We start from the raw sequence: 22282 nt of genomic DNA, 5'->3' as shown, positions 1-22282 counted from the left end.
CCCATGGCACTGGTCCTGTCTTTACGACTCTTGTAGCGTGAGCTCTGCCTTCTCGTTTTGCTCAGCATTGATGTGAGGAATTCACCGTGTGACCTGGTGCACATCTGCAATACTGGCCAAAAAATAGCCTCGCCACCGGCACTGCTGCTCTGTCTGGTCGTGTGCGGTGTGTTTTGTCCTCTTCACCTCATTTCCATGTTTTCTTTAGTTTTTCTGGGGGCATTCGATAACTCGATCTTGGTGGCCATTTTCCAGTCTCTTGATAGTCCGATAATCACGTTTTACTTCCCATCGCATTATTCTAGCTGCCAGTTGTGTCCATTCATGGAGTGTCACTCCTTCTGCATGACCACATTGCATTTTGCTTACTGTTATGCTGTCTAATGAAGCAGTGTCCATTTCTGTGTGCATCATTTTTGTTATTATTTTTCTTTTGCTTGATGACGAGTCTGTCTAGATTTGTTTGATTTCAGTTGAAAATTTGTTTGATATTTGATTGAAATTTTTTGTTCCTATTCAATTCAGATAAAAAAACCTGCTATATTTGCACTCCTCTAGAAAATCACCACAGCTGTTCAGGCCTTACATTGTAGTGCATGCTGTAACAATGCGCTCAAGATGGAGACAAAGATTGAGGACAAACGTGGTGCATTCTTTGTCTCCATCTGTGGCAGCCTGAATTCTGACCGGGTTCCACTGCAGTCGAAGCTGCATTGATCCAATTCAGAGGGGAAAAAATCTTGACAGCCTGCGTTTGAGTTTATTAACATTTTAGTTCTCAGTACAGAAAACTAAGGGCCGGGAACAATAGGTACAAAACCGGTACCTGGCTGGGTCCCCTGACCCCATAAACAAAGTTGATAGCGATGCACTCCGAACAACCAAAACATAAACTAAGGAAGGAACACATACAAAACACTTAGAACGAAAACAGTTCAACATGATGTTTGAACTTGTGCACAACTGTTGTGCCAATATGTAAACAAAATAAAATCTGTTTCAGCAGAACCCTGTGCAGAATCATCAGAAAAATGCAGAATCCATCAGGAGAGACACTTATAATCAATAATGTACAACAAATAAGTATGACGAACATAAATCAAATATAGTCCATTCCACTCAAAAGTAGTCGTTACAGAAAAGTCACTCGAAAGGAAAGTACACATTATAGAATTCACAATAACTGTGAGCCCAACTGCAACTACACCATGAAAATTTCGTGCAAGAATCTTTTTAGTGTATTAATAGAAGTATAATTGATACTTTCAGCTAACACCGCATTCTCGTTTAAAGCGTTAGAAATAAGATATTTCATACTTTGTAATCCATAATTTGTCTGTAAACGTGGTAATATGAGATTTATTTTCCTGAAGCAAAAGCTGTCATTTTTCATGAGATATGTATTATCAAAGCTGTGAGAAAGGATTGTGTGGGATTAAAGCGCCCAAACTTGGCCCTCTCCTTGCAGCAGACATTGCGTTGGCAACCCTCTGTGCATCGTGATGTCGCAGGAGAAATGCAGCAGCGTGGTTAGTGTAACAAGTAATCCTGCAAACTGAACCGCTGACTGAAACCAACGCACAGCTCTGGTTTTAGTTTGTTTTGCTGCACCACACGACAGCAATGTGGAATGGAGTACAATTCACATTCACTTTGGTATTTAGTTGCACAGCACTGGTGCTGCCAGCCCAAGGCTGCAGTTCCAGCCCATCTCTGAGCGATCAATGAGTGCCTTCCGAAGAAGCAAGATCTGTTGGGAGAGGTAGTTTGATATATCGAGCGATCAGTGCGACTTTTCTATGCATATGTGCTGGATTTAATCTCTGTTTCATGTAGCCAATATAACTGGAAGTATCTGGGTTCAATCTGTTAGGACTTGTCTGTATTGGAGAAGAAACAAAAAGGCGCATTGCACAGAGCACTGAAATGTATGCAGAAGTTGCCACTCTAAAATGACTTGCGTTGTCGTGCAGTACCCTTTTATTACTAACAGGCATTGCTTGCATTGTGTTTCCTGGCATGCCGCAGCCCCACTAACCACTAACTGCAGCTGGGACTCCCGTTCCTCTCTAACACACAGGCCCGGCACCTCCCTTTCTCTGCTCGAGGCCTCCCGTGCAGAGAAGCCGCCGCCCACTGGAGCCGAATAGCGGGCCCTGTGCTGCAGCTGACACGTGGGCAAGCAGTGTGCGCCCTCTCAGTTCAGCTTTGATGCAGCTTGTGCAGAAGATGCCAGATAAGGGAACGCAGTGTGACCAAGTGTTTGCAGTCACAGTGTCTGTCGAGCTCTGCTTTTCTACTTGTTGCCACATGCGCCTCTGAGCATGCGCTGATTGGTCCCGATTGCTGCAAGCACATGCGCAGCTGCCGGGTATGTGGCACCATCTGGCGCCGTCAGGGCGATTTGCGCATGCGCATTGGCTGCACGCGGGCTCCCGGTACTCTGGTAACGGTAACATGGTATGCTAAAGGTGTCTAATAGCTAGACCACTGTTTCCATCAGCTGTGGGTGGGAACACCGGCCCCACTGCAGACTGGCACTCTTTCTCTGCTCCTTGGAGCAGCAGTCAGACTGAAATGCCTGTGCTTGCACTGCCATCACCTGCTGTCCATCCTGCAGCATGCAAGCAGGGGCCCTCGTGGCTGTTTGTGTGCACTCGCACCATCCCCTTGTTGCTGAAAGGAGTGGGGTGGTACCAGCTGTGTTCACTGACTGTCGCTCCTCTTTCCCCCCCCCCCCCTTTCTCCTGTGAAGGACAGTGCCGGCAACGCGCCTTTACCTTTTCCCTGCTGATGGCAGCACCTCTGTGTGATGAAGATCCCCACTCCACTTGCTCTGCTGACTGGCTGCACTTGAACACGGGACGGAGGGTGTGCTCATCATGTGACGTGCGTTTGGATGCCATTTCTTGGCTTCTGTGGCGCTTCTTCAAAAGTTTCTGGTGAACATCAATGCCCAGTGGCTGCCTGCTTGCCTCCTCCATCTTTTGCCCAGACTGTCAGCTGCCCACACTGGACCTGTGGGTGGCAGTGCCACCTTTCAGCCTCAGCAGTACAAAATTTGCACTCGCATTCCCTGAATAGCCATAAGCGTACTAGTACTTCAAGATGAGCCCTTACTGGGAGCACCCCATTCGTGGGAAACCGGTGGGCAGGCTTTGGCATCCAAGCTCCTGTGTGTGCACTGAGCGTCACTGTAGGTTGCATGGGGTGTGTGATTGTATGCAGTGTGCGGTTTGGTCGACCCCCAGTTTTATTTCTTTTTCTTGGCCTTCTCTCTCGTCCCACTTCATGAGAGGAGGGCATTTGAATTTGAAGCTTCGGCCTGTAGTTGGTGCAATAACACCTGCTTTCTTTAACTCGCTTTGTTGAATTCAAAAGTATCTTGGAGTCTTCAGATTACACACTGTGCTAGCAGCCACCCGTCTCGACCTCCCCTCAATACTGACCTCAGTCCACATGCGTGGCCAAGGGTGTCTGCAGTGGCTTGGGAACAGTGGAGCTCGGTTGGGCATCTTCCAGCAGTGGCCTTCCGTGGCACTGTTGTAGTGCACCTGCCATCTCTCCAGGCTTTTAAAAGACAGTACCAATGGTTGTAGTGTCTGTGCACTGTTACTTACTCTGTTCCATGGCTGAAATTTTTGGCTCAGGGTGAAGTACCTTGCTTGAAGTCTCAGCTCGTTTATTGAATTTTCATCCGTACGCATTGTGAACATGGATGCAGAGACAACAACGGATGGCAGAATGCACAATCCTAATTGGGTTGGTCACACAGAGGGATTTATGCATTTTTGTCTGTAGTATGTACTATATGTAGGCATGTATTCATGTAAGGGCCACAGTTTTTTTTTCCAATGCAGGCCTTACATGAGACCACCATTTTTGCATAAAATTTTTCCAACTACAGTGTAGCCTCAATTACGCGTCCCTGTTATTTTTATGGTAATTTAATGCGGGGGAGTCCTTCAAATGTGTAATGCATTGAAAGTATAAGATGCACGCCCACGACTGGTGCGAATCAACCAGATAAAGTAAAACAGGTTACCAGATCAGTTTATAGTGGCAGATACCACTCGATTCTAAGTGAAGATCTAAATCCGCTGAAGATCTTCCGCTCGACTGACACAGCAACGATGCCGGCCGACGGTTCAGAGCGGTGCGCCACAAGTGCAATCCGCAGCCATCAATGTGAGGTGTTGTTCGCCTGGCCTGCTTTTCACTGTCTCAAAGGCCTTGCAGAGCTCAATTATGCGAACACTGTGACGTGAGAGTATTGTGTGGTGGTTAGGTCTTTTATACTAAACTGCATAGATTCAAAGCATTTTCAGTGCGGCTTCGATGCAAAGCAGGCTCCTTTGCAGTCCTAGCCTAGCGACACTCGGTGAATGGCGTGCTGCTGTCGCACGTATCACCTGAGCCTGCTGCAAGAAAACGTGCCTCCAGCGTGGGTACTCCCAAATCTAGTTTTTTTGTACAGCGTAAGGACCCGTGTCGACAAATCCAGATTGGTCGAAAAGGTGGCTTTTACAAGAGGCTCCCGTAGATGGCGCTGGACACACCAGCGGCGCATCGCAGCAATAGGAGCAATCCTCCTCATGTGAACACAGCCGACGAACAAGCGCCGCCTCTCAGGCTGCTACGCAGCAGACTGCATTCCTAGTCCATCAGTATGCGACACGCTGCAGCTACACCACGCAGGCACATTCATAGTGCAGGTATGTCATAATGACTGCGTCTTTACCTGTGTGGACAAGAGGAGCTTAAGTAGCGAATTCCAGAAGAGGCGAAATACGGGCTGGTTGGTACATGTTTGAAGAATTGGTTAAAACAGCACAACGGAAGACGAGACAAGAGAAAGACAAACACCAGCACTGACTAACAACCAATTGGTTTATTGCCGCAGGCAAGGCAGCATATGTATGAAATGGCACAACTAAAAACACCAGAAAAGCATGAGAAAAAGATACTGCACGACCACATAACCTGACTGAAAATAGGCACGTCACTGATTGTCCTTCTCTTGTCTCGTCTTCCGTTGCGCTGTTTTATCCAATTCTTCAAGCGTAAGTAGCACCCCCCAGCTTGCGATCAGTGCAGCTCTGACGCACTGTGGTTGCAGCCTGGCGAGAAGGATGATGCGTGCGACCAAGTGTTGCAGGCTGTCAGCTCCCAGCGTAATGGCCAAAATTATGCTGACTTTTCTTTTTCCAAATTACCGGCTGCCAAGTTGGGGGTGCGGCCCTTACACGAATGTGTATGTTTTAGTCGCATACACCTAAAGTGATAGGTGTAACATTAAGAGATCGGAAGCGGGCAGAGTGGGTGAGAACAAATGCGGGTTGATTACATCCTAGTCGAAATGAAGAGGAAGAAGTAGGCTTGGGCATGGCATGTAATGCGAAGGCAAGATAACCACTGCTCCTTAAGGGTAATGGAGTGGATTCCATGAGAAGGCCAGCGTAGCAGGGGGCGGCAGAAAGTTAGGTGGGCGGATGAGATTAAGAAGTTTGCGGGGATACGGTGGCCGCAGCTGGCGAAGGACAGGGTTAATTGGAGAGACATGGGAGAGGCCTTTGCCCTGCAGTGGGCATAGTCAGGCTGATGATGATGATAACCCGATGCATTTGCTTCCATGTGCTGAGTGCTGCCTTTGGCATGCACGTGCAAGGTTTTTGCATTGCCATTCATGGATTTTTCATCGTGTGGCGATGTTTCAAAGCTGTAAGCAAACCTTGAAACAGGTGCCTTGGCCAGGGTGGTTTGCACTGTGATGGCCCGCTGGGCTTCCTGGTAAAGTAATTAAGGAGCAGCACGCCAGGAAAAACACAGACAGGAAGAAGGGGACTTGCTACTAAATTTCATTCAGGAGCATGTCAGAATAATTATGCTACAACCACACAACAAAAACAAGCAGGTTGGACAAGATACAGACCCAGTGCCAAGGAGCAGGTCTGTCTCATACTTACTTGTTTTTCAGAGTACAATTTTAGCTGCTGTGCCTGTTGTTTATGCTTTGTTTCCAAACCGTGCAGACTGGAGCTCAGCTATGCAGCTTCTTCTCGACTGCCAACATTGCTTGTGTACAGGTCCTTGCAGTGTCTTTCCTCGCCAGGCTGATTTCGCTCAGTCCTTTCAGCAGTTGGCTTCACATGTCATGCAATCATTTTTCTCACGACTGAGATGGTGGATGGCATGTCCTGGTCTCAGTGCATTGTGGAACTTGGCCTTTTCTTTGCACGGCCCAAGTTGTGCAGTGCAGGGAGTGTATTCATGAGGAGTCTGTGCACCACTGGAAGTGTCCTTGGAACAAGGTGCTGAAGGAATCAACAAAGAAGCAGCATCTAGTCACGCTTGTCTCTGGGGCACCGCGTCTGATCAGTGTCATGTTTTGTACGTGCTTGGTTCTGTTGTGCGCTGCATTTTGGACCTTGGCCCATGTGCGGCTACTTTTCGGGCATGTAATGAGCACAGTGGGCACTGTTTTTTTTTTGTTTCTCCACTTGCTACATCTCCCATCACAAACTTTTTGTGTGGATGTTTTATGTGATATGCATATTTCAGTGGGAAATAAATTGATTTTTAACATCACCTTGTCAAGACTTGTCTTTCTGCAATGTCAAGAAAACTCGAGCATGCAAGGGCACGGGTGATAAGGGAACATGTTAAAATGAAGAATTCAATCTAATCTTTGGTGGAATGACCACATTGTCAACATCTAAAGGGAACCATGAAGGTATTTATTACCTGCAAGGAGTTGGATCTGCAAACCCTTTGTTCAGCCTACACTGGAATGTATGGGACACGAAGGAAGACATCCCCTACCACACTGCTTACAAAACTAACGAATCTAGACTCATTGCAGCTTAGGTGATAGATATTTCAGTCTTTTTAAGTATCGCTGCCTGACTGTTCGCAGTAAGTTGGGCACTGACTGAAGTGCAGATGTCAAGCTCATCCCAGGGCCCTCTGTGCAATCACGTCACTGCTTAAAAGAATGAATTTTCATGTTGAACTGAAGCATGCGATCCAAACAAGGCTGTGGGCCAGCTGAGGCTTTCAGTGCAACGTATGAGCATACAAATATTCCGTTTACGCATGAGTGAGTGGAATGCGCTCTAATGAATGAATGAATACCGTATTTACTCGCATAATGATCGCACTTTTTTTTCCAAAAAACTGACGCAAATTTAGGGGTGCGATCATTACCCGGGGTAAATTTTTAACAAAAAATTTTGAGCCCCGAAAACGCAAACAAGTTGCAGGTCAGACTATCCTTGTCACTCGGGCGCGCTACCCGCAGTTACGCCGCTGAACGCAGTTATCGCGAACCGATCTCGGCTTACGTCGTTAACCGAGAAGATAAGAGTGCGAAAAGCGCGCGAGCTGGCCCGCTTCAAGAACGTACTTTCTTCGCTCTAAATCACGTTCCGACAGCAACTCATCAAAATAGGCAGTGTGTATAGTGCTGCGCGACGGCGCTTTTATGCAGCCTTCAATCTCGTCCGATGGCGCAGCAAACGCTAGCGACAGCACCAACGTCCCGCGGCGCTCAAGCTACGCATTTCACCGCCGTTAAGCCGAAGAATGTCCGGTCCCTGCCGCATCGTTAAAGTAGGCGACAAATTTGGAACGCTCGCAGCACTAGATTCCGCGAGCTTACCGCAATGGTGTCGCCCGCGAGCACGGCGGCGCTCTGTACTCCCTAGTCGTCGCTAGGCCTAACTTGTTTCGTATCGAAGCCATAGTGGACGACGCTTTTGAACTGACCAACGCTATAATGAATGCTCTACTTACGGCGCTGCCTTACTGACAACCTAATTGTTTCGTATTAAAAAAAATATATACGATCGATTTCAGCGACGCCTTAGCAGCGGAGCTGGCGTGCAAGCAGATCGGGTCACTCGCGCTGCAACGGCGGCAGCTGCTACACGGCTGCGAACGTAAAACTATAGCTTGTATCGCAGTTATTACTCCTACCAGCAACTCGGTACAGGCCAGCGATCCTCAAGGAAGATTCATTTTTGACATTCCCGTATCCCAGCGCTTATTATTTACGAGAACAATAAAGTTTAGCCGGATCACCGCGTCACTTCGTTGCACCGCAACCCAAAACGGTTGCGTGCCTTGCGACAACGGCGAACCGTTATTCGAGATTACCGCAGATAATTTTGGTATCCGCGACTACGCATAACAGCATTTAGACTGCCCGTGTGACTGCAGGTCAGCCAACAGACGGCTGCCGCTGCAATGCTGACAGAGCAAGATGGTCATCTGCACGTGCCATCTAGACAGATAGCAATTGTACGATCATCGTCGCCTAGACTTGGCATCGTCGACAAATTGCAGCGTCAAGTTCTGGGTGCGATCATTACGCGGGGAATAAAAAAAAATTGAATTTTGCCAACAAAATTCGGGGGTGCGATCATTACGCGAGTAAATATGGTACAACTTAGCTGTCCTCACTGGAGACTGCTGCCCATTGGACCAGTGCTTTCTGATCCTCCATGCATGAGCTGCCGGTGTTTTTGATAATGTCTAGTCACTTGCTGATTTGGCATGTCTACTGCATATTTATTATTTATTTGAAATGCCTTCAGGGCCATACGACATAGAACCAATGAAAGTAGCTTTTTGTTCTGTAGAATAGTATTCCAACCTTGTGGGCTTGATCTACATGTCGTGACATGTACTGTGGGGGTGAAATAAGTTCTTCGCGCACGCAAGAATGGTGAAAAAGTTTATGAAAAAGGCAAAGACAAAGCGTTCTACAACGCGATGCAAGAGATATGGGAGACCGAGACTAGCTTTCATGCATGTTATGTTTGCAGTTCTGTTGTGGTTAGAATGAACTGAGCAGGAGTGTTTTGTCCATTTCAATATTGACGCTGTGTAAGTTTAGGCAAAATGAGTGTTTGATACAGTTAAAGCTTCAGAGATGAGGGTGCTTTATCAAAGTTACGGCGAAAATGTCCAAGTGCTTTGTAAGAGTTTCTAACAACGTGTAACATGAACAAGGTTGTTAAGGTCATTAGTAATGTGAACACCAAGGTATTTATAGGAATGTGCAGTTTTGAGTCATGCTGTTAAGTGATACAAGAGCAAGTTATTGGTCGCTCGACACACACACCTGAACTTGCACTTGTTAACATTAAGGTCCATTAGCCAACGTTGAATAGAACTGAGGCCAGATTGAATGTTTCAAGTTATTTCCCTGAATATTACGCATTTGTCGAATGTGAGGTGAAATGCAGGAGGGTACGTCGTTAACGTATATGAGGAGAAAACCAAGCACGGAGTCTCGAGGAACAACACTCGGATCCAAGGTGAGGTCGTTAATGGAAACGAACTGTTGATGGTTTGTAAGAAAAGCCACGTTCTTTGGGTACATTGCAATTTGTGTTGCAGTGAGCTATTGTGTACTTTATCAAACGCTTTTGTGAAAACTATGAACACACAGTCAGCTGGTAAACTGCAATCAAGAATCACATGCAACTTGTTAGTAAAGGATGCAAGTTGGGATTCACGTGAATATGATTTACGGAAGGTGTGTTAAAATTGCGGTAAGAAAGTGTTTGATTCTAGGAAGTGAGCTAGACGAGAAAACGGGATGTCTTCAAGGAATTCACAACAAATGCTGGTGAGAGAAATTGTTGGGTAGTTTAGTGGAGAATGCTTGTTACCCGAATTTGTACAGCAGAACTGCCTTCTTGGCCTTCCGCGTGGTAGGTGGCGAATGCACCTTGAAACCGCACATAAAGACAAGGGACGAGGAAGAAACCAACCTCCCTGGTCTTCAAGGTGGATTCTAATACTAGTAACCAACTAGCCCGCCTTTCTCTGTTATATGTTGGTAGCGAACCCTGGTCAAGTGGCTGCTGAAAATTATTGTTTATGTAAGAAAGAGAGTTGGGATTTGATGCCTCAGCAGCTAGCGCCATTCAGCCTGAGGACATCATCATCATCATCAAGTTCGGGTTGGCGCTCACGAACGCTGGTCTGCCCAGTAGGACCGTTCCAATAAAGACTGTGGCCGTCAACATTAATTGTGTGAGTTGCCTCTTTATGCTTGGTGGAGGTGCTGCCTGCTCTTTTCCCTGGAGCTACGCCTCAATGCCCAGGCTACCAGGCTCTACCACGACGCCCGACACCCCGCCCACCGCTGTCATCTCTTGCGGTACCGTTCGTCAGCGCGACCCTATTTTCAGCGGCATGGACGATACCGACGTAGAGGGCTGGCTTGCCTCCTACGAACGCGTGAGTGCTTATAACATATGGGATGACGTCGTTAAGCTCACGAACGTCATCTTCTACCGGACCGATGTCAACTTAATTGTGGTTCCATAACCGCGAAGCGGGTTTCCTACGTGGCCGGCTCTCAAAACCAGCCTGACCGACGTCTTCGGCCGCCCCGCTGTCCGAAAACTTAGTGCCGAACAACAGTTGCGCCGTCGCGCCCAGCAGAAGCTATCTCGAAGACGTCGTCGACGTCATAGTCGTTGACATCCTAGCGGCTTTCAAAATTGACGCGTTCGGTTGCGTCACATTTCGGAATTCTAGTGGTATTTCGGAGGGCGGCTTCTTAGAACTGTTGACCGTTTATTTTAATTCTCGTTTCGTTGCATGGGGTGAAAGTAATTTTATCCAGACAATCGGAGTGTGTGTCGGCGCTTGCATTGCTCCAATCAAAAGCGATATCTACCTCTCCCATCATGGCCGACTGCTAAATGAGCAGCTTTCTTCGTCGGTTGCTGATGCCGTTTTAGAAGTGCTTTCTTCCTTTGAACAGTGTCTCGCGCCCCTCGATTTGATCCATGAGATACCCGAGAGTGAGTCTTTACGCTTTCTGGACCTAAGGCTACCGAGAGCAGGAAACCACCCGTGTTGGTGGTACGAACCGAGAGGGGGCAAGTCCTTTTATTGCGAAAGCAATACTACGCCAGGTGTCGCCTCTTCGCGGTACCGCAGCCTACCCTTCACGGTCGGTGGTCGGTCATGTGACTACTGACGTCATACCAGAGCGAGAGATGGGGCACCAAGTCGGCTCTTCAGCGCGCCGCAGCTAGACTTCGCGGCCGAACGACAGTTGGCGGTCGGTCATGTGACTACTGACGTCATACCAGAGGGCGAGATGGGGCACCAAGTCGGCTCTTCAGCGCGCCGCAGCTAGACTTCGCGGCCGAACGACAGTTGGCGGTCGGTCATGTGACTACTGACGTCATACCAGAGGGCGAGATGGGGCACCAAGTCGGCTCTTCAGCGCGCCGCAGCTAGACTTCGCGGCCGAACGACAGTTGGCGGTCGGTCATGTGACTACTGACGTCATACCAGAGCGAGAGATGGGGCACCAAGTCGGCTCTTCAGCGCGCCGCAGCTAGACTTCGCGGCCGAACGACAGTTGGCGGTCGGTCATGTGACTACTGACGTCATACCAGAGGGCGAGATGGGGCACCAAGTCGGCTCTTCAGCGCGCCGCAGCTAGACTTCGCGGCCGAACGACAGTTGGCGGTCGGTCATGTGACTACTGACGTCATACCAGAGCGAGAGATGGGGCACCAAGTCGGCTCTTCAGCGCGCCGCAGCTAGACTTCGCGGCCGAACGACAGTTGGCGGTCGGTCATGTGACTACTGACGTCATACCAGAGCGAGAGATGGGGCACCAAGTCGGCTCTTCAGCGCGCCGCAGCTAGACTTCGCGGCCGAACGACAGTTGGCGGTCGGTCATGTGACTACTGACGTCATACCAGAGGGCGAGATGGGGCACCAAGTCGGCTCTTCAGCGCGCCGCAGCTAGACTTCGCGGCCGAACGACAGTTGGCGGTCGGTCATGTGACTACTGACGTCATACCAGAGGGCGAGATGGGGCACCAAGTCGGCTCTTCAGCGCGCCGCAGCTAGAACTTCGCGGCCGGTTGACCACCTGCGAACGGCGGCAAGCGATTGACGTCATACAAGTTGCAAGAGCTTGCAGGCCTCGCTGCGGTGATGGATGTGTGTTGCAGCGTGTGGTATGACGTCATTCACAGACATCCAGGTTCTATCGGGTGTAGAGAAAAGTAGCGCCTGCTCGCCGGTTCTTCGGTATAGCTATGGAAGACTTCGGACGCGAGTGAAGATTCTTGTGTTGTGTTACCGTTTAACCTGATGGAGGCTATGGATATCGAAGATGCTACAAGCTTGCTTTCGAAATTACCTAGGCTTAACCAAAGCTAAGCCTCAGCAATTTGTTGCCTTACAGTTCGGCTCACTCTAAGATTGTTAAGAGAGGCATCGTGAGCCTATGCTTCAAAATGCCCGAAATGAAGTCCTGTGTACACTCTATGGGCCAAAGCCTCAAAGAGCAGGCTCAGCGGCTGGTAAAAGCTGGCTACACCGAGCACCTGCTCATCTCAGTAGCCGGCTCCCTGTTGAGGAAACTCAAAGGAAGTGAAGGTCACCAACACAAGGTTGCTGTGATGCCTTACCTGCACACTCTGTCTCACAGGCTCTAGAGGATCGGGCATAAGGCAGGTGTCCGTGTTGTGTTCTCGGCGGCCGACAGGCTATCCAAGCTTTGTCGAAGAGTGAACGCCCCAGCTCTCCGAGGGCGAATCTGCCCAGTTAAACACGAGGCACCTTTCGTTTCTTGCAAAGTTGGCGTGGTCTATAAAATTGCCTTGAGCTGTGGCAAGGTCTACATGGGGCAGACTGGGCGTTGCCTCAATGATCGTCTCTTATGGAGCAATCCTACAATGTTTACAACACAGTAAAGAGAAACCTGGGAAACCTACCGTTTCTGTGAGCCCTTCACGAATGCACTGTCATTGCGAGAAATACGCATGAAATCACAAGGTAAATCATAGACTCTAGAAGTACTTTGGTTCGGCCTACTTGGTTCGTAGCCATGTTTGATACAGAAAAGGCTCGAATGGGACGAGGACAGGAAGGAACGTGAAGCAGCCGGACAGGCGCCAACTTTCGACTCAGGTTTATTGCATCACACCCTACATATATACGCAACACCCAGCCGTATCACGAGCCAAACACAAGGAAAGCACTCAACAACAAAAACTATCATCCACAATCAGCAAACAGATCACACGCGAGCGAGGTGATTGACAGGAAAACACCTCAGTACAGTAGACACGTCGCCTAAGAAACCGAAAAATCACCTAACGTGTAAGCTCCTTCACGAAGCAGAAGCGCACGTGTCAAAAGGAAACACGGCACATATTTTCCCTTAAATTTCTGAGCTTCGTGCATAAACAAAACAAGACGAGTGACAATGGAAAACTAAAATGGCCAACAAGAACGCAGAAAAAACGGTGCACATGAAACAGTATAAGAAAACAAGTGACAACGGAAAACCTGTCTCCCGAAAACCTGAAACCATATAACCAGCGCCAGACACGAGTAGTCTGAAGCGGAAATTCATTCCCCTCAAGCTCTCTTTGCTGTTCTGCAGCCATCGTGGGGTCACACAAGGCAAGATACTCAAGTCTGAGTACTGGAAGCTAGTCCGGATTTTCCAGGACTGTGCAAACGTCTTTATGTTGCTTGGAAGACAACCCATGAAGGACCAGAGACAGCTAAAAGAAATGAAAAGGTTGGCGGCAAGGACCATTGAGTTTTTGTGGCAACGGGCGTTGACGACTCTGCTCTCCCGGTCCAAGGAGACTTGCCGTTCCAGCAGGCTTTCCGTTTTTGAAGAGGTGGTTCTTCCAAGAAAATTCAAGGAGACTTCAGAAAAAGGTCCAGAATCCAGCTTTCCACCGCGAGCCAAGCGTCAAGAGTTGCTGGCTATGGTCAGAAATGTGGCAAGCCGTGCGCCGGAGCGCGAAAAAGAGAGGGTCATATTAGACGGCGTAACCTGCGTGGTGGGATGCGCTGGGGCCAAACCATCGAAATGTGCGCCGTTACAAAAAGTGTTGAATGCTCTGAAAGAAAATGCTTTTTTAGCGCTCCAAGCTGACGAAGAAGGTGGTTTCGCTGTGCTGCCGTGAAACGGCTTTGGTGGCCATCGACAAGAACTCCAAACGTGTCAAATTCAACGCAAGCACTCAAAGACAAGCAATGAATATCCTGGATGATTTGCATTTGGATGCCATCAAGAAGAGAGCTGCAGATGAAGACAATGGCTTCCGTGAAGCATTCTTAACGGTCAAAACCCACAAGCCTGGAATGGCTCTACGCACCATCGTCTCGAAAAAAAGAACATGGCAGCGGGTCACCTTCAGAGGCACCTTGCATTTTGATGAGCGGTGACCCCTTTTTTGTGCGTACTTCTCACGTGGTACAGGAACTTGAGTCTTGGCCTCGTAAGGAATACATTGATTTTTCAATTTACATCGAGGAACTTTATTATTCTGTTCCTTACCCAGGACTCCTGAGTGCGGTTAGAAGGAAAATGATGACAACCGGCAAAGTTCAGTTCCAAAATGCAGCTGGAATCAGCAGCGACAATTTCGTGGCCTTGCTTGAATTTTACTTGAACTCCACCGCCATATCGTTTCAAGGGAGTTTATTGTCCGGAAAAGAGGTGTGTGTCGTCTGTGGCACCCATACTTTGTGACATTTTCCTGTCAGCCGCTGGCAACGAAATCGAAAGTCGGCTACGTGATCCGCATGTTGTTCCTGTTTTTTTTATGCTGAAGATTTTTGGGTTATACTGAAAGACGTTCCGGCCGCTTATTTAGGCGCAGCTGTCAGAAGGAAGCTGTGTGTTTTGACCATTCACAGCCGGGGATCGCGTTTATTTGTGAGGTACCGGTGCGAACTGCAGTTCCTAAACTTACGGCTAGTGTTTAAGAAGGATCAGCTATGCTGGGCGTACACTCCCAGATCTCACAAAGTCCTTTTGATAGTGACCATTCCAAGCTCGTCAGATGAGCGAAGAATCAATTGCCTGCAGAATGCTTTAAGCAGGTCTTGCCATCGCATGATGTCTTTGGCGCCCAGGTTCAGAGGCTGAAGGGTATCCAGCCCGTTTGATTGTGGCTGTGTGTGAAATGCTCCTGCAGAAGGTCATGCGACCTTGAGACAAAAATGGCATGTACCACAATTTTGTACGCACCCGCAACCAATGTCTGCTCGCTGCATTCAAGAAATACCGAAATAAGCTACAAAGCGACCTTAGGAATGCTAAAAAACTTTACTATGAGCGTCTTTTCTACGATATACGAAATGACCCCAAAAAGATAGGGGAAACTGTGAACACAATAACAAACAGAAAGAAGACTTATTACACGCCAGCACCCAAGTTAAATTAAGAGAACTTCTTGCTGAGCTAGTTGGTAATTCATTGTAAAAGTAAAGGCGCCAAAAAACCACACACACACACACACACACACAAGACAAGAGAACGGGACAGAGGCGCTCTGTCCCGTTCTCTTGTCTTGTGTGTGTGTGTGGTTTTTTGGCGCCTTTACTTTTACAACCCAAGTTAAATGGCAACAAAATTCAAGGAAAAGAACTACCTAATGCAATGAACGAACACTTCACGCATCTCCAGCGCATCTGATGAGAAAAAAACACAGTAGCATCCATGATGCAGCAGTTATCTCATTAATGTCAAACATTCTTTTTCCAACCAACGGATTCGTCTCAGGTCGCTTATATTGTACTTGAAATTAAAAATAATGTAGCAGCAGGTGTGGATGGCATTGCTTCGGGACCGATCAAACACGTCGTGTCTCAGATCAGTAGTGTACTAGCATATCGCCCACCTAACGCGGACATTCTTTTTCTTGAGCGGTTTTGTGACTATGTACAGCGTTTTTTATTTTTATTTATTTATTTATAAATACTGCGGTCTTGAACTACAAGACCATCGCAGGTGGGTACATGATTTGTGTAACACCAAAGGACAAAGAAAAGGAAATACAGCAGACAAGGCGTCACAGCAACGAAATTTGTACATCAATTAGTACATTAGTACAGGGAAGTTCATACGAAGTTGATTATAGGCGGTGATTTTAACTTCCCTCATATTGACTGGCCAAATATCACAGTATCAGGAGGCGATTTAAAACATTCCAACTTGCTTCTAAGCGTTGCTTTTTCATGTGACCTCACCCAGGTTGTTCGCGTGCCTACACGAATCAGACCTCCATCGCGGTACACTTTAGATTTGTTGTTCGTTAGTCCTGCTATTTCCTGTACTCATGTTGACGTTATGAGGGGTGTGTCTGACCATGAACTAGTATCAGAAACTTTTCATCTCCAAAGTAGGGCTGAAAGCAATAATTCACCTGTTATTGTTAAAGACTTTAATAGAGCAGAAGATGTGAGCATTCTTGACTACTTAGAGACACATTACCAGGGCTTTGAGACGCACGAGGACGTAAATCTGTAATGGTCCAGGTTTAAAACAATATGCTTCGAATGCCTGCAACGGTTTGTTCCGAACGAGCTCAAAAACAAAAGACATAATCCATGGATTACATGAGATATTATACATATGAAGCGGAAACTAAAACGACTCCGGCGAATGCCTTCTCGTCCACTAGCTGTCATTAGAAGCTTACGAAATGTGCTCAGAAATAGGGTAAAGCAAGCTAAAGACAACTTTTTTTTTCAGTTACTCTCGGAACCTTTCTCAAACAGGCACCGGCAAAATTTTGGAGATTTATAAATGAGAACAGGTCAAATGAAATTTCTTTATGTGTTAATGGCATACAAGTTACATACTCTAAATGCGTAGCCAAGTATTTCCACTCAGTGTTCGCGCCTAAAGACCAGGGCATTGGTTTTGCACCCGAGGAGTTCCAGTCGACAATGCGGGACGTAGTTGTGACTCGAGAAGGTATTCTTAATTTACTCTTAAACTTGGACGTGAAAAAAGCAGCGGGGCCAGACAATATCCCTGCAGCATTTCTGCACCGTTACGCAGAGTGGATATCGCACTACTTGCACACAATCTTTACTGCTTCGTTGTCGAGCTCAGCACTGCCTGCCGACTGGAAAAACGCGCGCGTTGTAACTATATTCAAATGCAGTGATCGTACAACAGTATCCAATTACTGTCCCATATCCTTAATTTCAGTTAGCTCGAAGCTAGTGGAACACAAGAGAACTTCTTGCTGGGCTAGTTGGTGATTCATTGTCAAACTAAAGGCGCCAAAAACCACACACACACACAAGACAAGGTGCTCTGTCCCGTTTTCTTGTCTTGTGTGTGTGTGTGGTTTTTGGCGCCTTTAGTTTGACTATTGGAACACACAATTTCTAGAGAACTAGATCAATATTTGGAAGAAAACCGCTTATTGTCAGATGCCCAGCATAGGTTTCGGCGCGGGCTCTCCACCGTCACACAGTTGATTACTACCTGCCATGACTTTTTTTGTTGCAATTAATGACATTGGCCAAATCGATGCAGTGTTCCTGGACTTTGAGAAGGCTTTTGATAAGGTGCCACACAATAAATCCATACAAAATCTTTATAACTTTGGAATAAACAGAATACTAATTGACTTTATAAAAGCCTATCTTGACAACCGTGCACAGTATGTTAACGTTAATAATAGTTCTTCAGATAGCCTTCCAGTGACATCAGGTGTACCCCACGGGTCTGTCCTGGGCCCGGTCTTGTTCCTTATTCATATCAATGATATTGTTACCGAGCTAGACCCTGGAATAGTAGTTAAACTTTTTGCAGATGATTGTGTTGTGTACACAATGGTCAGGTCACCACACGATCAAGAACTTCTTAACGCGAATCTTGGCAATATTCACAGCTGGTGCGAAAAGTGGCAAATGGCTCTGAACATAAAAAAAATGCTTTGTTTTTCGTGTATCAAACAAGAAGCAATCATTACATCACATATACAATATTGGCGGGGATGTAATTAACGAAGTATCAGCTGTAAAATATCTCGGAGTCACAATAACATCAACTTTAACCTGGAACAAACATATTGATAACATATGTTGTACCGCACGTAAAGCTTTATGGGGGATTCGAAGAAAATTGGCGACAGCCCGAACACAGGTGAAGCTCACTGCATACAAATCCCTGGTTAGACCGATTTTGGAGTATGCGTCATGCATATGGGACCACTACACCAAAACAAATATAGACAAGTTGAAAAAGGTACAGAGAATGGCCGTCCGTTTTATTTGCAACCGTTACAGAGGAACAGATAGCGTAACACGGATGGTTGGAACTTCAGACCCTCCAATCCAGGCGCACAGAATGCAGGCTTAAGTTCTTGCACCTTCTGTACAATAATAAGACGCAAATAAACAAAACTCTCTCCCTTACCCCTGTACCTCGAGCTAACACAGGCTTTAACCGCGGGAAAATCTTACAAGATTACAGTGCTTTTATCGATTCACTGAAATATTTCTCCTTCCCTAAGACTGTGTCCGATTGGAATAGGCTGCCTCAGAATGTTGTTGATTCTCCTGATGAAGTGGAATTCATTGCCGCTTTGAAAAGTATGAATGTATGACTTTTTCCTTTGTCTTTGTTTTGTAGTTTTGTTATCATTCACGTGTGTTTCCCACTCCTGCTTGGACTCTAGAAGGAGCCTGCAGTATTCCTAAATAAATAAATAAATAAATAAATAAATAAATAAATAAATAAATAAATAAATAAATAATATTAACAATTTAACACTTTCCTCTGGCGTTTTTCCCGACAAACTGAAGATTGCACGCGTGACACCCGTTTATAAGAGAGGGGGGGCGAGGATAAAGTTCCAAGATGGCGAGGAAGAATCCTAAAGTCCAATATGTGTCCTCCGATACAATGCAGAAGGCAGAAAGGCGTCCCGCAAGGTTCGAAGCTAGGTCCTTTGTTATACGTCAATGATATTTTAATCAAAAAAGGCGCTCAAGAAGTAATAATGTATGCCGACGACACCAACGTATTTTTTGCTTCTCATGACATTAATCTCCTAGAGTCTAGCGTAAATAGCTACTTAAATTTGTTATCGGGGTAGTAAGAAGAAAGCATGTTGCAGCTAAATACAGATAAGACTACATACATTTCATTAAGACAATTAAGAAAACAGTCGAAAAGAAATCCATATCGCCTACATTGGCACTGCGATTAAACGAGTAAAGGAACAGAAGTTTCTGGGCGTCTGGTTTCAGGAAGAACTATTTTAGAATGAGCACATTTCTTATCTATGCAGTGAACTGAATACAGGTATCATATACAGAATAACACGTGTAATAAACTCACACTGTGTAATAAACACTCGTGCTTTCGAATAGCTGCGCCTTCCTTCCATCGGAGCGAGAGCGCACCAAACGCTGACAGTGCCCTCAGCTTGCTCCGGCCCGAACCCGCGATATGTGGGCCACCTGATTAACACACCGTCACTCGCGTGGTGAGTCGGTTGTTTGACTTTGATTGTAATTATTCTGCGTTTGCTGTCGATTCTGTACACTCGGGGGCTGGGACCTCTGTCAGGCACTCAAATGCCTTTAGTACCAGCCTCCGCTAGTACCTGAATGGTAAAGGAAATAATTCCTGAAACTTCGGCTGGTGACCAATGATGACCTGGGCAGAGGACGTCGTGACAAGGCACGGCCTGGACGCCACAACCGGGCGCCCGAAGGCCACTCGCAATGCTGCTTCGTATTTTTCTTTATTTTGGGACTCCTTATTGATAAAAGTTTTTCACCACCACTGCAAAGAAAGGGAGCAAGGTTTGAGTGAAAGAAGCAAGAGAGAATGAGGTGCCGTAGTAGAGGGCTCTGGAGTAATTTCGACCGCCTGGGGATCTTTCACATGCACCTTTCGTTTTCATCGAAACGCGACTGCCGCGGCCGGGTTCGAACCCGGGAACTAAGGCTCTTACTTATTTTCACGGCACCTTTTTCTTTCTTTTTTTTCTCAGTTACAGAGTTGCCTTCCGAAACCAGTGTAACATTAGCAACTGCCGGGGTCCATTATAATCTGGACAGAATTTATGACATACTCGACGGCTGTCAACCCACGATTTTATGTTTACAATAAATGCATCTAAGCCAACAACACAAGAACTTTCTTAACCACAATATGGTCTTTACAAAAGAGAGTCGAGGCGATGCCGGAAGTGCAGGCATAGTCTCACACGAATCAGTATACCTTCCGTTAAAACTTATCGTGGTCTCCTTTCTCGGTGAACCGAAACAGCACGACAGCAAAAACTTGATATCTAGGGCCACAGTGGAAGTAAAACATACAACGTCTAGCTTCCCATCGAAACCGGCCTCGAGGCAGAGGGGTATATGCTTGGGCTTGTTGGTTCATAACTGAAAGAGGTTCGTTGTTGTCCTTGGAATGGCGTTCACTTACCTTTGCTCCGGCTCCGGCTCCGAGTCATGCAATGGCGGCAGATAACAAGTTCTTTAACCTTGAATTGAGATTCCTCGCATTGTTTTGTTTCGTTCATCGCTGTGGATGTGTTCGCTCGTGCAGCACAGGCTGGCTGCACTAAACCTTGAATGAAAGGTATGTACCTGCACTGCGAGTGTCGGCAAGTGAATGGGTGGGTGGGTGGCTGGATGGATGGAAGGATGGATGTATGGATGGATGGATGGATGGATGGATGGATGGATGGATGGATGGATGGATGGATGGATGGATGGAGGAGCGTTCCCTTTGAAACAGAGTGCTCGGTTTTCTTCTTTATTTTTGTTTAACTGTGCTGTCAAATTATTATTAAAATTGACCATTTCCTTTAAATACGTTTTCCTGCACTTTTAATCTTATGTAACCTCCCTGCTTTTCAGGAGAGCAAGCTGCCGGGCTAGTTGGTGATGCATTTTGTGAAAGTGTTAGCACGAAAAACAGACAAGGGACTGAAAGAACGGACATGTAAGACATTCATGAGCGCTACTACCAAATGTTTATTCATGCGGTCGTACAATGCGTATAAAAAGGAAAACGACGAGCATGCGCGTAGAGATGGCAGAAACGGCACAGCAGTCTAGCAACAAGTTATTAGAAAAACGAGTCTAAAAAAGCACATTCAGCGGAATAAACGTGAACGGATGTGTCACTCACACAACGCACGGACAATGTTTTGCTGTAATAAGCCTCTACCTGGAGCCTAGCCTTATCATTCCCGCTCTTGCCAAGAATCGTGGTCTTTTCAAATCTTGCCTTGCACGGGCTGTCACACGAAGCAATGCAGCGGCTCGAAAAGAACTGAACCCCCTTCCTCGAAGCCGGTGGTGGTCCCTTATGTCCACCATCTCTCCCACAACCTCAAAAAAGTGGCTGGCAGGCAGTGTTCTCTGCACCCAACAGGCTGTCAAAGCTTTGCCCTCGCATCAGGGGTTGTGCCGGCAACAAGAAGCATGGAGTCGCCTATGTTAAATGTGCCACAGGTGTGGTTTACGGCATCCCTTGTGGGGCTTCATACGTTGGCCAAACGGGCCGCTGCATTGCTACGGGAGCATGCTAATACCGTAGAAAATAGGGACACAAATGCGAACCTCGTGCTGCACCTTGCTCCGTGCGACAGCCCGTGTAGGACAAGATTTGAGAAGACCACAATTCTTGGCAAGAGCGAGAATGATAAGGCTAGGCTCCTTCTAGAGGCTCATTGCATCAAACCGTTGTCGGAGCGTTGTATGAGTGACACATCTGTTAACGTATGTGTTGCTGAATGCGCTCTTTTCTGCGCTCTCTACGCGCATGCTTGCCGTTTTCCTTTTTATACGCCTTGTACGACCGCGTGAATAAACAGTTGGTACTAGCGCTCGTGAATGTCTTATGTGTCCTTTCTTCTGTCCCTTGCCCGCTTTTTGCGCTAACTTCTTCACAAAATAAAACTCTCTGCTTTTCAGCCACCAATCCTCCAATTGCTTTTTGCTAACTTCCACTGCAGATTTATTTACATGACCATTGCTATTTCTAAATCCTAGGGACTCAGGAAGAATTACTGCACCGGCATCGACATCCGGATGGATACCATCGCATTTGAGTATGAGGTGTTCAGTTGTTTCGATAGATTTACCACAGAGAGCACACGTGTCATCTTCGTAAAATTTCTTTCTGCAGCTGCGCGTTCTAAGGCACCCTGACCTAGTTTCCAAGAGTAGGGCACTGCCTCTTGAGATATCATAGAACGATTCGTTCCTGATCTCCCTTTTCCAGCATCGATATAGTCCTGAAAGGTGTACGGCGTACTTTCGCAAAAGACGGGACGAAAACGAGGAAACACAAACGACATGTACAATGCGCAAATCGTTTGTGTTTCCTCGTTTTCGTCCCGTCTTTTGCGCAAGTATGCACCCCTTTTAAGCTATGAACCAACTCGCCCAGATTAGAGTTTTAATTGATATATTTCTGCACTATGCTCCT

At 46.9% G+C, this 22282-nt stretch overlaps 2 protein-coding genes across 10 annotated transcripts in view; one reads left to right on the top strand and one right to left on the bottom strand.

Annotated features, from left to right (window-relative positions):
* The window catches only part of pck (Claudin superfamily protein pickel), a 37608-nt gene extending 31020 nt beyond the window's left edge, over positions 1-6588 (top strand). The window contains exons 3-4 of one of the 4 annotated variants that reach the window (XM_089556256.1): positions 2081-2187; positions 2761-6588. In XM_089556256.1, the coding sequence (XP_089412382.1) occupies positions 2081-2150 (70 nt within the window). In that variant the 3' untranslated portion in view covers positions 2151-2187; positions 2761-6588. Of the gene's footprint in view, positions 1-2080; positions 2188-2755 lie in introns of all 4 variants that reach the window. The other 3 variants (XM_089556250.1, XM_089556271.1, XM_089556263.1) reach the window with 3 other exon arrangements.
* Positions 1-22282, bottom strand: part of LOC149367588 (uncharacterized) — a 1242925-nt gene that overhangs the window by 215089 nt on the left and 1005554 nt on the right. Inside the window, exon 18 of one of the 6 annotated variants that reach the window (XM_089556303.1) lies at positions 18156-18194. The exons of the other annotated variants lie outside the window; for them this stretch is intronic. Within the exon in view, the coding sequence (XP_089412429.1) occupies positions 18178-18194 (17 nt within the window). The 3' untranslated portion in view covers positions 18156-18177. Of the gene's footprint in view, positions 1-18155; positions 18195-22282 lie in introns of those variants that run through there. 6 annotated transcript variants of the gene reach the window in all.

This window comes from Amblyomma mixtum, chromosome 1 (assembly GCF_055824585.1).
Source record: "Amblyomma mixtum isolate Tamu chromosome 1, ASM5582458v1, whole genome shotgun sequence".
Classification (NCBI taxonomy): domain Eukaryota; kingdom Metazoa; phylum Arthropoda; class Arachnida; order Ixodida; family Ixodidae; genus Amblyomma; species Amblyomma mixtum.
The sequence above is the reverse complement of the archived record's forward strand: the minus strand, read 5'-3'. Positions and strand labels throughout refer to the sequence as shown.